This window comes from Pteropus vampyrus, unplaced genomic scaffold, assembly GCF_000151845.1.
Source record: "Pteropus vampyrus isolate Shadow unplaced genomic scaffold, Pvam_2.0 Scaffold112, whole genome shotgun sequence".
In the NCBI taxonomy this organism is placed as follows: Eukaryota; Metazoa; Chordata; class Mammalia; order Chiroptera; family Pteropodidae; genus Pteropus; species Pteropus vampyrus.
In genome coordinates this window covers 275,465-289,866 of record NW_011888893.1, presented here as the reverse complement: position 1 = coordinate 289,866, position 14,402 = coordinate 275,465, and the positions used below count along the sequence as shown (strand labels likewise).

Sequence of the window (14,402 nt, the reverse complement as noted above, 5' to 3'; positions counted from 1 at the left end):
TAGCCACCATGGAGACTGGCTGCCACACCATATGATTGACTGTACTGATAGAGCCTGAGTGCTAGGCAGCGAGAAAGGTGTCTTAATGGTATCACAATGCTTTCTTGATCTTTGATTAGTAATGTGTAAGGAGGAAGAGGAAAACATAGCCATTGGCAAGTCCTCTTTGATTCGATCTTGATCTAATAAAACCTGCTTCAAGGTTAGTTACATACCAACAACCCGATTACTAGTCTGTATGTCCACGGCCCTTAATTATTTTTTCCTTCAGGGTTTGAACACGTAGGGGCAAGCTTTGATCTACCACTTATTTCCATATGGTTCATAGGATGAGAAGCAAGACATACAGTTTACACCTTGTGTTAATTAACATGCAGTAGTTTGAAAACTGCATATTTAGGGATGCACTGATCTGCCACTGAATCAATACCAAAGTTGTAATTTGAAATCTCAAGTGAAGTTTAACATGATTTGTAACTATCAATGGATTTTTCCATGCCAGTAGCTGCATTTAACCTATTTCATTATTAAACATATAGATATAATAAACATTGATTATACATGCTCATAGTTTTAACTACCCATAATTCATTTCCCTAATGCATATGACATGCCCTTCTTAATTCACTTATACAAAAGCTTTCTTTTCCAGATAGCTGTAAAATCTTTGTCCTTCTCCTTTTGCCCATTTGTCTTAGTTCCTCCCTGCCTGGCTCACTAATATTAAGTCAGAATGAGGAATGTTTCTTATATTTTCCCCTTGATACATGTTTTTTTTTTTTCACTTTCTGAGTCAGTGCTTCTTTGATTCAGGGCTAGAATCATCTCTTTGAGTCTTCTTAATTATTCCATCATCATGCTCACGTGTGGTTCAGTTTCCGGAGAGCTTTTGAAGAAACTGTAATATCTCATGTAACTCCTGATATTATATAGTCTGTGGGGTCTTCACTGGATATAGCGAAGGCGGTTTAAAGCATGCTTCCTTAACATTTAGGAGCTTAAAGAACTAGTTGCAGTATTTAATGTCTTAAAAAGTCACAGAATAACAAGTTTTCTTCCATAAATGTAGGCATGTAGGATAGAAGATAAAAGTATAAATATAGTGTTAAAATGTAAACTAATTTAAACTGTAACAACAAATTAAATAATGTCTTCAGCCCGACTTTCTGATGAGGAAACTGAGGCTCATAAATCTTAATGACTTGAAGAAAATGAAAGAGCTAGTCAGAGGTAGCTCTTGGAGCAATCTCCATGCCTTCTATAATTTTTTTTTTTTTAACTGGGACTGTTACTACTGCTGCTTGTGAGCAGCTTACATCTCACATCTTTGGCCCGTTGGGCAAGACGATTGGCTATTCCCTGCACAAGGTGTTTAGCATTCCTGGGAATGCAAGTCCATGTCACCATCAATGTGATAATTGTGTAACAACCAAACTCTCTGCCTTCACATTCCCATCACGTTGCTCCCTTCCACCCCAGTCCTGGGGCGCAATAGTTGGGCCAGACCAAGAGTGACTAAAACTATGAATTATTCAATTTATAAAAGCTATCTATAGGACAGAGGATTGAGCCAAGGTAGAACATTGAAGAACCAAGGCGATTTGGTAATGGAAAATTAGCCAGGGCACAAGTAGCCTGTAAGTACGTCTTCCTCTGTGCTACAAGTGAGTATTTTGGCATTCCAGAAAGTGTTGCCAGCCACACAAGGCCATGCTCTAGACAGTGTGGTGACAAATGACCCTAGTCATAAGTCAGACTAAGACTCTAGATCTAAGCTCTGATTTTATCTTCTCTATAACCCTGCCAAGTCCTGGAAGAACGCAGTATGATATCCTAACAGTGGTCAAGAACACTGGAACGTGGTGGGGCCAAAGGCCTGAAAGAATTGCAGTTAAAAAGGCAAGACTTGACTGAGGAGAGGAACCCAGTAGAAATGATGAATGAGATTAGCAGAAAGGTCGAGTTGATGTTAAACCACCGATTTTCATTACAGACATAACAAGATTATTCTCGACCACTGGGTAGCTCCAGCATGTAAACTGTGGGAGTGGAGAGAGAGATCCAGGCAGATTTTGTCTCCTCGTCTTTCATTATATGTTTCTCATAATTGGGAAAGATAAGGTTTTTTAGGCAAATACATGAATTATCAAAGAATATCTTTTACTAAATCAGTATTTCTTGATGATATTTCCCCATTGTCATCTAATGCCGGCTGGCCGTATTCTGGTTTTTCAAGACTGCTCTTGATAGGTCAGGGTAGTGCGTCTGACCTCTCTAACCTGTGCTCCTTTCGATAAGTGTAAGATGCTGTAAATGTTACATACAGCAGCAGGAAATTGCTCATCGTTTTACATCTCATCATAATGCCTGTCACTCCTCTAAAGGTGTTCCATTTACATTTTGGGAGACTGAGGATTTGAGTGTGAATATAACTTTTCTGTCAAGTTAGGGAAATTGTCTTCTGGTTGACATTTGAATGGAATTCAGATTTTTCGTAAATGGACTACTGGTATTAAAAAGGAAATGCTTTTATTTTAATTCCAATTTAAAGTTGCCGATTCTCAAGTAGTAAGGATGGGAGGGATATAGGTAAGTAGACTACTCAAGCAGAGATGTTAAATAATACTTAGCCTTGGCTATTACTAGTGTGTATTTTAGTTCTTAGGATTTTATTTTTTAAAAAAGGCATTATATTTTCTTTAACTGTGTAATTTATTTTTGAGTTGTTAGTTTACGTACATGGAAGTCTTACCAAGGCATGTGACATCTAATCATGTTATATAGCTCTGGCTTTCTCATGCACATGTAATAATGATCAAATAATGTTAGATATGCAGAATCATTCTAGAAGTGTTACAATATAAAGTGGGAGCATTTTGTTTTACTTTCTAAAATTAAGAGCTTTTTATAACTGTTCTCAGTAACACTTAAAAAAAAAAAAAGATTTCTAATCCGTTCATATCTGTAAGTGTACAATTTAGGAACCTAGATTTAATTCATAATCAAGCTTACTTAAAATATCCTTTGGGATTTGATAATTCCTCGTGTTCAGTTCTATTTCAATTTCACAGAATATCCACAGATGTTTTAAATCTCCAGTTTGAAACATCTGCATTGATCTACCTAATCTCATGAATCTTATTATTTTCTACTTTTAGCTGTGTCTCTTTTCCCAGTTCTGCCCAGCCACATGCCAACAACTTTTATTTACAATAAGATTAATTAATTTAGAGAAAATGGAAAACTGGATTGTTAGAAATAGTAAAATGTTAGCAAATACAGGCCAAACAGAGGAAGCTGTACAAAATATATATAGCTCAGCTCCATTTATGAGTATATTTCTTAAAAAACAAAACAAAAAAAACTTAAGTATAGTAAATTCTTGGGCGTGAGCATTAAGACACATTAACATATGCTGAGCTACAAAGGCTTTGTTAAGTAAATTGTAGACAGGCAGTTTCCACTGACAACCGAGTGACAGGTTCTTCACTTTATATTCGTAAAGCTGATGGACTCACCCTCATTAGCATCTCACCAGGGGAGTGATGGGACAGGCAGGGACGTTATGCAGAACTCTCTCTCAAATATACCTTAATTCTTATGCTTGCCTCAATCACAGTCCTTTCAGGTTGACTTTATTTCATATCGTCTGTAATTTTCAAAGCCTGTTGTGTTTGAATTTGTTTAACATACATAAGGCATCGAAGGGCGAGCCCGTGCCCTTTACCTTTTCAGAATGAGTGCCTCACATATGTCCTCTTTGGCGCCTGCCTGCCTCTCCTCAGTCACTTCACTGTATTCCCCAGGGCCCCTGAAACCGTCTCTCTCCCCTCATTCATCTGGCCCATGGGACCCCCACGTGTTCATCTTCCCTCTTCTTGTAACTGTCGATTGTTGTCCTTCCTTTGTACTTCTCTGGCAGAGCTCGATATAAACAATTTCATCATCATTTCCCTCCATATCCCTGTAGAAACATGATCTTCTATGACCTAAAGTCTGTGGTGAGCCAGGTACTTGGTGTAAAAAAGATTTCTGTGGCCAAATGAGGTTGTGAAATTTGGTCTTCTCTATGGCCCTTTTGGAAAGTCACTGTGTACAATATCATTTTAAGTATTTTCCCCAAAAGCTTAAATTTACCATAGTATTTATTTCTCAAGTGAATTTGACCACACAATACTACCTTATCCACCAAGACCTAATGCCGTATATTGGTTCCAACTAGGCTAAAATGTATTTAGATTCTTAGAAGCTTGTTTTACTCTTTCAAAAAATTCTCAAAAAGCCATACAGGTTAATGGTAAGAGAAAATAATACAACTTTGAAAATAATAATAGCCAACCATTTTTTGAAAGTGCTTACAATACACCACACACTTTTATATGTGCTTTTATTTATGAATATATTTAATCCTCGCAACAAACTTTATTAGGTTGGAACCATATCTACGTTTTACAGACAAACAGAAGTGTAAAGAGTTTGAGTCTTACCCAAACTTGCACAGCTAGGAAGTGGCTGAAGTGGGAGCCAAAGAGACTTGTGGCCCCAGAACCCCTGCAATTCTCTAACCACTGTGCCACGGACTTCTCGTGTAATGGTGCGAGTTTTCGCAAAGCAAAGTGAGGACCAAGCTCACGTGCTGAGGAAGTTCCGTGGCCCCCTATTCTCTGTGTGAGTATTTAACTTCCCTTCTCTGTTTCTGCGTAGTTCTCAGTAATTGAGCAGCAGCACCCGCCCAGGCCACGTTGGTGCTCCTGCCCCACACCTCACCCTTGCCCTGCTGGGCACACTTGGCACAGGACTCGGGTGAGGGCTGGTCCTTTCCTCGGCGTATTCAGCATGGTCATGAAGGAACAGCACCCAGGTGAAGAGCAGATCTCTGAGTCTAGACGCTTGTGGGAATGTTTCAGAACCGAAGCTTATTCGAGCATCTTAACGGAGGAAGAATCCTGTTAGCTCTTCGTTCCGCACAGTCCCCGGGCTCGGCGAGGCACTGGGCCTCGCAGGACTCGGCCGAGAGTCGTACTCATGGCTCTGATTACTGCAGCAAAAGGATTTAAAGCAGAATCGCAAAGGGGAAAAGCCACATAGGGCAAAGTCTGGAGGAAACCAGTCACCAGTCCCAAGGGTCCTTTCCTAGTGGAGACGGGTTGGGATTAATCAGATTATGATAACAGGGTGAGGCGTTGTCACCCGGAAAGCTCATTGGAGACTCAGTGCGCAGAGCTTGACTGGCAGCTCCGACACGTAGGCACCCACGCCCTCTGCTTAGCGTGCTCCGAAATTCCAGACTCCCAGAGGAAAACAAGCAGGCGCTGAGGACAGGTTTTGTTGTTTGTACAAACAATTTGGGCACTGTGAGCCAATCGTAGCATTAAGGAAAGTGTTTTTGTTGTTGTCGTTAATCAGTGTAGGGAACTGTTTGCCATTCAAGTTCTCAGATGTCAGCCAAGGGCCGGCCCCGCAAGCAGGCCTTCTTAAGGATGGCGGTCTCAAGCCAGCTGTGTTAACTCTTCTGGGCACCTTCTTCTATCCAGAACTCTGGCTCTGCTGTTAGGAAGGAAGCCATCATTTAATACCCTATGCTATTCTAAAAAGACTTTTGACTTCCATTAATAGAAGTGGTGACTTTCTTGTTTGAAATGCTATAGTTTTCATTCAGGGCCATGTCGAAAGGAAAGATTATCTTGTAACACCCAGGGCAGCGAAGATTACACTAGATTAGAACCTCTCTTTATGTTTGGGATTGAATGGAGAACTGCTTCAAGGTTAGATTGTGTTTATTCTTTTCTTTTATACACTATCTAGAAAACCAGAAAGAGACAACCTGTTACTTAGAATTTAAGCATGTGACATTCTTGCTGAAGAAATTGTTATTCGTAAGCTGTCATTCGATGATTTAAAAAGCTCTTTTTAGTTTGAAAAGTAGAAATGTTTTTAGAAGGCTGATAAATAAAACTGAAAAAGCAATCTACCAAACCATGTTTTATACAATAAAGAGGAAAGTGGGAAATGGCAACTTTGAGATTACATCTCTGCAGTGAAAAAGGATGATATTCATTCCAGTGTCAGAAACACAGATCGTTTAGATTCCAGTTGGTTTTATCTAACTATTCTCCCTTTATAGCAAATTTAAAAGCAAGTTTGGGCTAATTTTCGATCTGTATATTTGATTATCCAGAGCGTATGTCATTTTGCTTTATGCCTGCTTCGCTCTTAGTTAGCAGCCAGTTTCTTAATACGGAGTTTCAATCAGTTCAGTTTAATGAATAATTGTGGAATCTCATTATTAAAAACAATATATTCAGTTTTTTGAAGACTCTCGAATATACTTTTAAGTGTATGTTGTACTTATATAGAAGAAGAAAGGCAACTTCAGCAATGAAGAGGGGGAAAAAGTGTAAGAGCTAGAATTTTAAGACCCAGTAAAACTTATCATTGTTTATTTACAAAAAAATCTATGTAAATATTCTAATGTGATGGGATAGTAAATTATATTTCATGTTTTCAGAGCCAACTTGAAAGATGATCTTTAAAAGCTTCGTCTCCTTTCTTTAACCTATTGATTGACACCTTTTTCTCCCAGAAGCATCCATTTCTTTCATACTGTCCTTTAGCTTCTAAGTCTTCAATTGGATGAACCATTTTCAGTCCCGTCACACTCTAAAATTATCTTAACTTTCTCTTCCCTCCCTCTTCAACAGAAGTCATCTTTACCTTAACGAAACTGAGCTCTGTTTGCTATTAAAAGCAACTACACAATTAAATAAATCACAGTACAAATTCATGCTGAATTATCTTTTCTACTGTTAGTTATATTTTAAAAGAAGAAACTCCTCACTTTCGTGTACTGCCAGTAGGGTATACATTTTTGCAGCCTTCCTAGAAAGCATTCTGACGACATCTATCAATGATCAATTGGTCCACGTGTTTCTTATTTTTCTATCCTTTTCTATTTCTTTGCTGGTATTACCCTTGCTACTGCCCAGCATCTATCAATGATCAAAAAAAAAAAAAAAAAAAGCGTTTATGATTTCCCAGCAATTTTATTGCTAGGATTCAATTCTAAGAAAATAACTGGAAATAAACACTTATACACAGAGATATCGATCATGATAGTATGCTTAATAGCCAGAGAAAAAGTTAAGTATGTTATAAATTTGATGATAAATATAATGATCAACATAATGAGTTGGGAAAGCAGGAAAAAAGGGAAGGAAGGGTAGCTAAACATTCACTGACCATTCTCAGATTGCCCTGAGGCTTTTCCTAAGCTTTCAGCTCCCAAGGAAGCAGCATGGAGTCAGGCAGGGGTCATGTCTGCTTAAGAGCTAAAGGATTTTCAGATGTTTAAAACGGTAGAAAACAATCTAAATGAAAGCTGAGTATAAATTATAAAGGCATTTTTCTGCCTTAACCTTCCCAAATACTCAGAGTTGAATTAAGCCAGGTTGAGTACAAAGCATATTAGGTTACGAGTCTGGGCTTCAGATTACATACAGTGTCTTTACCAGCTCTGTTACTTTGGGCAAATTATTTAATCTCTCTAAACTTCATTCTGCATATGTAAAAATGTGATAATTACATTTACCATATATAGCTATTTTGGCATTTAATAAGAATTCATATAAAGTGAACTAATATATAACAAATATACTCAAATGTTAGTTCTTATTAATGCTATTAATTTAGTGAGGAAAATAGTTAATTATCAATAGATCATAATTTTAAGATTCTAATTTTAAGATTAGATACTTTTACAATTATCTGATTTTTCAGAGAATTATATTGGGGAAAAAATCTTAGTTTATTGAAAAACATCTGATATTTTATAATTTATATACACATTTTATATATGCTAGGTGAGGGGCTATATGTAAGTCACTCGAAATAAATTTTTTCAATTAGTGTGCAAGGTACCTAGGAGGAAATAACACTTCTGAATCCTTAACATTATAAATTCTGTCCGTAAAATTACGATTAAGTCTCAGAGCCCCATAAAAGTCTTTGTAGGATAATTTGCCCAGGGTAGATGGATGGGCACTAAGTGACTTAACCTAAAATGAATAAGCTAATTGCAAATTTGGAGATGCTTTCACCAGCCTCAACTCTTTGCCTCTTGTTTTAATGAAGTCAAGTCTCTCTCTGGATTTAGTGTGTGAAATAACAATTGATGTGCTATTACAACTTTTTTCAAAGAATCTGTTCTTTCCCATTAAAAAGTATCAGAAGAGACAGCATAGTATAACCTGATAGGTTTTACGCATGTTAAATGTAAAAGCTCATTAACCTGTATTAGTTAAATTATTGGCAAGCAGTAAATTAAGTGATCGAGAATGACAATCTAATGGTGTTTGCATTGGTCTTTTGAAATTAGCTTGACTATTGACACTCATTGCTTTGCAATAATTCCTTTTAGTTGTCAGCCAATTCAAGAATAGTTTTATAAGCATCCACACAAAGTTCTCTGGAGAATATTAATATTTTGCCTACTCCAGCAAGCTTTGGTGTGAGGTGGTCTGACTGAGGCATCTGATGTTTCTAGAAATTCTTCTCAGGTGCTAGGTGCACATTTGCTGTGCCCAGTGCTTTTTGTGGTTTATCACATGGATCCTCAGCAGCAATTTTGGTTTGTGTATTCCATTGCAGATGAGGAAACTGAGGTTCAGAGAGATGTTTTAAAGGTCTGAACCTTTTTCTCACATTAAATTCCTTACACATATAGGGTTTAGTTGTTATAATCATAAAAACTAATTGTGGGCCTAGAACAGGGATGGGTTGGTAAACTATAGCCCACGTGCCAGATGTGGCCTGCTGTCTGGTTTTGTACAGGTAGCAAGCTAAGAATGATTTTTACATTTTTCAGTGGGAAAAATCAAAAGAATAATATTTCATAACATGAAAATCATTGAAATTCATATTTCAGTTTTATTGCAACACAGCCATTCCCACCCTTATTCATTGTCTGTAGATGCTTCCATGACGCAGAGGCTTGACTAGTTGGGACGGAGGACGTATGGCCTGCGAAGGTTAAAGGAATTACTATCTGGCCTTTTATAGAAAAACTCTGCTTATCCCTGATCTAGAGTGATAATTTATCTCAGGCCTTTATGGATGACTTTATTCGTTATCGAATGCTTACTACTTGTTACGCACTGTGTTGGGTCTCGTACTGAGGACATGGAGTGAACAAAGGGACAGGGTGGGCACCTTTGTGGAGTGACAGCTTAAAGCTAATATTAATATTTTAATAGTCATAAGGCAGATTTAATAAACTTACATAATAAAAGTATTTGTTCATTCTAATAAAATGTTAATGCCCATAAGGTAGACTATTAATTTACATAATAAAATTTTTTAATCATAAAATTTTGTGGTTAATCTAAGCATTTACCATAACCCTTATTGTTTGAAACTTTTTTCTTTTAACATGTGTGAGTATACCATACTGAACGTAAACCTACCTTTTTAGATGATTCATAATTTTGTGATTAGGATCATATAACAGAGCATATATTTTTGTACTTTCTGTAGCCGTAGATGTCAGCAGTATTGGAAATTGAGCTGAGCTATTACCATTCTGGAGCATATTCTGAAAACTATTTATTGCTAAATTTTTACTACGTCCCTAATACCAATTTGTTTCTTTGTCATTGGTCTTTCTCTTAAATAAATTACAACTCATTCAAAAATATTCTGAATGATTTGTGTAGTACATTATACTGCTTCATCTGTTAGCCTCGAACTACATTTGCATTTCGCTTTTCCTGATCGGATGTTACCTTTGTTAACATTAATGTATTGTTGTGTTTTAGTTTACTAAATTGCACACAAAGCACTAATATTTTTACCAGTTAAGAATCTATTAATTGTGCCCTAAAACAAAAGTGTTATATAATTTCCTTGTAGCAGTTGCATAATGTCCGGAAAAAAAATAACGTCAGGGTTGCTTTTGAGCGTTAGACTCATTGTCTGGTTTATCCAGGTTTATATTTTAGAGAAACATACCATTAGTCCCATGAGGAGAGAAATGGTTTTAATTCACCTACCATTCGTGTGTGCATCAAATGTCTAGTTAGTGCTTGATAGGTGCTGGTACTGTCCTAGCCGCTGACGTGTAGAAGTCAGTTTCCCTGTCTTCGGGGGCATCGAGTCTTCTCCTGACTCGAGATCCTGTGTTTCCAAGGAGCTGGCTGGGGTTTGCCAGATGTAAATTCTTGGCCAGGTACGTGTGTGTGAGAGAGTTCTTCCATTTCCTTGGTTAATTCGCTCCCCGAGTGCACGCTCACTTCTGGGTACTTTAGGTCACTTCTTTCTAGTCTTCGGTCTCCTTAAATCTGATGAAGTTTCATGTTGACAGTAGGATTAATTTACCTTATGTATACCTTTCTACATCTTTCTGCACCTTTAGTATTTGCTTTTAAATGGCTTCCTGGACCTTTGGGCACTATCATCTTCATATGAACTCATGATGTTTCCTCCATCATTGCAAATTATTTCATTTTGTTGTTTCATATGTTCTATCATGATATGATTCAACATTGTAATTTTTGTTCTTCAGTTACACCTCTTTTGAGGAGAAACGAATGTAACCTACTCGGCACTTTTCCAAGTGGGTGTCTTCATTGCAGATTTTAGAGAATGTAGCTTATCCCCAAAGTCAATGACATTTCAGATGCCCACCCTACCAACTGAAAAGAAGACTTTCTTTTGGCCCTTATTAGATAGTGGTGAAGTATGGGGAGAAGAAGAAGAAAAGGAGCCTCCCCTTATCTGTCTGTCTTTCTCTCTCAAATACACACACATATTTATATTTTACATGTTCACTAATTGTGGTATTCAGATTTTTGTTTTTCTCTGAGCTATATTATTAGCATCTGGTAGATTCCTGTTTCTTCTCTGCACAGTATTAATAAAGCAATAGACACATAGTAAGCCCCTAAAAAGTAGTTGATTGGATCTCTGGTAATTGATTTATAATTAAATTTATATGTGTCTTTTCCTGAGTTTTATTTATGGGATGAGAGAGACTTGATAAGGAAGACTTATCAATTCAACACAGTGGAACAGATTTAATTTAGTTGTTTTAACTTATTCCGTTGTCTTCGCTTTTCCTTTTATGTGGGTATGATTTGGAGGGGATGGAGTGGGCTTTGTGGTTTTCATCTTCAAAAGATTGAAATGGCTTGAACAAAATCAGAATAGCCTTGATACTGACACATACCGAAATTTGTGACAACAATCTCATTCTTCCCTTTCAAATTATAGTATAAAACAAAATAAAATGTAATATTAAGAAATAATAATCCAATTTGGAAAAAGTGGTATAGTCATAAAGGGAACTTATTAGAATTGAATTACTTAAATTTCTATTGTATAATGACAAAAACTACATAAGAAAAATGTATAGTGTAAGATTGGAGCCACTGCTGGCTCATAAAATAAGAATTTGGATCCTAAAAAAAATATATTTCTGGCAACTGAGAAAAATCAAAGATATTAGTAGTTGAAATAAAAGTTTTCAAACATTGGTATCTTAAAGCTGCTTTAAAGAGTTTTGTAGTTAATGCTTTGAGAGATTTTTGTATATTTTAAAGTACAATATACACATATCTACTAGAAAACTAATATTAGAAACTGTTTATTAGAAAGTTGTGTACTTTCTTAATTGGTCAAACTCATAGCTTTTATATCTACTGGATCTTTAGATTGTAAGTATGAGGTTTTTGTTTTGCTTTTTTAAGAAAATGTCAAATCCAGTAAAATTCATAGTGCTCAGTGCTTCTGACTCTAGGAAATTGGGTCTTATTCTATATTATAAATCATCATAAGTAGATATTAATATGTAATAGGTGAGCATCATTTGATACCTTATTGCATTTCTACATTTTTTTTGTCTGCAAGATCTTGATAGTTTATCAATTCAGTTTTATATTTCTCTTCTTTTAGATCTTTACATATCATCATAAGACCGAGAAAACAGTGAAAACATCTTTTGTTGGCCAAAGACCTTTCATTCTACTTTGGCTAATACACACACACACACACACACACACACACACACACACACACACACGCGCGCGCGCGCGCGCGCGCACACACACACGCGTGCGCGCGCGTTGGGAGCTGTCTTGCTGGGCAGTGGGGACCATTTCCACTTCTGGTGAACTCGTCATCTGTAATGAGAGTAAAATAATTTAAACTCATGAAAATTCCAAAGAGCTTTGGATGGCTGATAAACACTTCAGTTAGAATTTCTAGATGTTCTTGGTTTAGATACAGTCTGAGTTTTTCAGCTGGTAGTCTGCCCCATGTCCCGACTTAAGCTTTTCTGTGTTAACTTGTTAAGGTAAAGTAAGATATTGTTGAAGCCATGCTCGTATGTTTCAAGTGTTGGGATTTTTAAAATAATATTCTGTGGAACCAACTCTAAAGATGTTATGTGACTTTTTTTTTTTATTAGATATCTAGGAATTTGTTCTCACTCGATGAGAGTAAAGAAATAGGATTTCTAAATGTGACATTAATGCTAGTTATTACCTAGCAAGTCAATTTAAATCTCGTTTTTATATTCTTAACCTACAAAATGTTATAGTGGAACTAGATAGATTATGTCTTGGGTTGTCTTTAGCTTTAATGTTTCCTGTGGATTTGTGTTGATTCTGTGAATATAACTTTAAGGAAGACAATGATCTATTAATCATCTGTTCTATTGCTATTTGCCTTTTTAATTTTGTTTCCTTTTACTAAAGTAATTATTTCTGTTCTCAATACTCTAAAGAAGAAATTTTCCATTGTCGTATAGATTCTATTTAGCAATAAGATGCCACATTCTCCTATCCCATTGCCATCATACATTTTTATTACTCAAGAATATTACACAAACATTTATTGAACACTTACTATGTATCAGACTGGTTCTAAGCACTGGAAACAGTAATGAATGAAACATAATTCCTGTCTTCAGAGAACTTTCAGTATGGTGATTTTTGCTTTGGTGATAGTCAGTTATCCTCAGCCCTGATGATATTCCTGTGTGCTCCAGCACAATCTCACGTCTTCTTTTTGGGAGTATTGGCCTGAGATGAGCCGACTTCCTTCTGCCCTTGCTTGGTGATTATAGTAAATTTCAAGGTGCTTTAGGGTCAGGAAAGTACACGTTGATGATCTTGTAAAAATGATATATATACCTTCTAGGGCATAAAATATTTCTTAACGACAAGAAATTAATTTTTTCATTGGTCACTACATTGTAGGACAGGCATAAATGAAAAAAGCACAGGTTGAGCTCGACACCTTTAAACAGACCTTGAAGTTAAAGAAGAACCTTTAAATCTACTGAGAACAGTTCTTGGAATAATTTAAGAGGTAGTATGGGTGTTTTGTATCCTTGAAAACTCTTTGAATGACAACTTTCTATAGTAGATCATAGTTAACTTTCCCTTACTCAGCTGTTTGTCAAAGACCACAAACTTTTATTCCTGAATTAAGAAGTCTTGTCCCATCACGCTCTGGTTTTATATACCTTTGCCTCTGGAAGGCATTGGAGGGAAGAGGTGTCATTTCAAAAATATCGTTTCTTTAGTCTTCTAAGTTCACTAGGGCCAACAAGCTGGCATTTCTGTGGCTTTATATTTATATTTCAGTGTTTTCCACTAGGTAACATATCTGTTGTAGAAGAGGCAAAGATCTTATAAATTCACTTCGTTGTGTCCAAAAGATAATCCAAGAGACATGTTTGCAGAGGCGTAGTTCTTCATGCTGCTTTTTCATATGGGGAAAAGAAGATGCTGTAAAGGAATTTTATAGGACACCTGACTTGATTTTACTTAAAATGTAGTTTTATCATTAGCTTAATATTAGTTTTTACATTCATGTAAGTAAACTTATGAGGTCTGCTTAAAGAAATTCAAAGTTTTTAGAAATAGTCTTAATTTCAGGTAATTTTACTGTGAATATATTTTATAGTATTTGTGCCAGACTTGAATGCCATCACAGCAGAGACTTTTAAAGACCACTAATGTAGTCTAATCTGTACTTTTCTTGGGTATAAAATGATTGTCACAGTCAGACCATTATTGTAGTATTCTGACACCATTCCTGAGATATCCTGTTATGTGAAATAAAAAAGATAATGACAGTTATTCTAATGATCAGGGTATAATACAGGCGTAATAGGGTATCTCTATTGACCTTTTATAGCTCTCGACCCTTTTCATGAGACTGACATCAGTCATCGTTCTTACCTTTCTGTTTTGCTAACAGGGATGCGAGCTTATTTCAACTCCTGATCAGGACCATACCGACTTTACCAAGTGCCTTGAGGTGCTCCAGAGGAAGATAGAAGAGAAAGACCTACAGGTATGATGCGCAGCTATTTGTTGATTACGTTTTATTGCCACGGG

The 14,402-nt window shown here is 36.5% G+C and overlaps 1 protein-coding gene across 1 annotated transcript in view; it reads left to right on the top strand.

Annotated features, from left to right (window-relative positions):
* Window positions 1–14,402, top strand: part of TPK1 (thiamin pyrophosphokinase 1) — a 233,342-nt gene that overhangs the window by 81,038 nt on the left and 137,902 nt on the right. Inside the window, exon 5 of the mRNA XM_011365531.2 lies at window positions 14,263–14,358. Within this exon, the coding sequence (XP_011363833.2) occupies window positions 14,263–14,358 (96 nt within the window). The remainder of the gene's footprint in view (window positions 1–14,262; window positions 14,359–14,402) is intronic.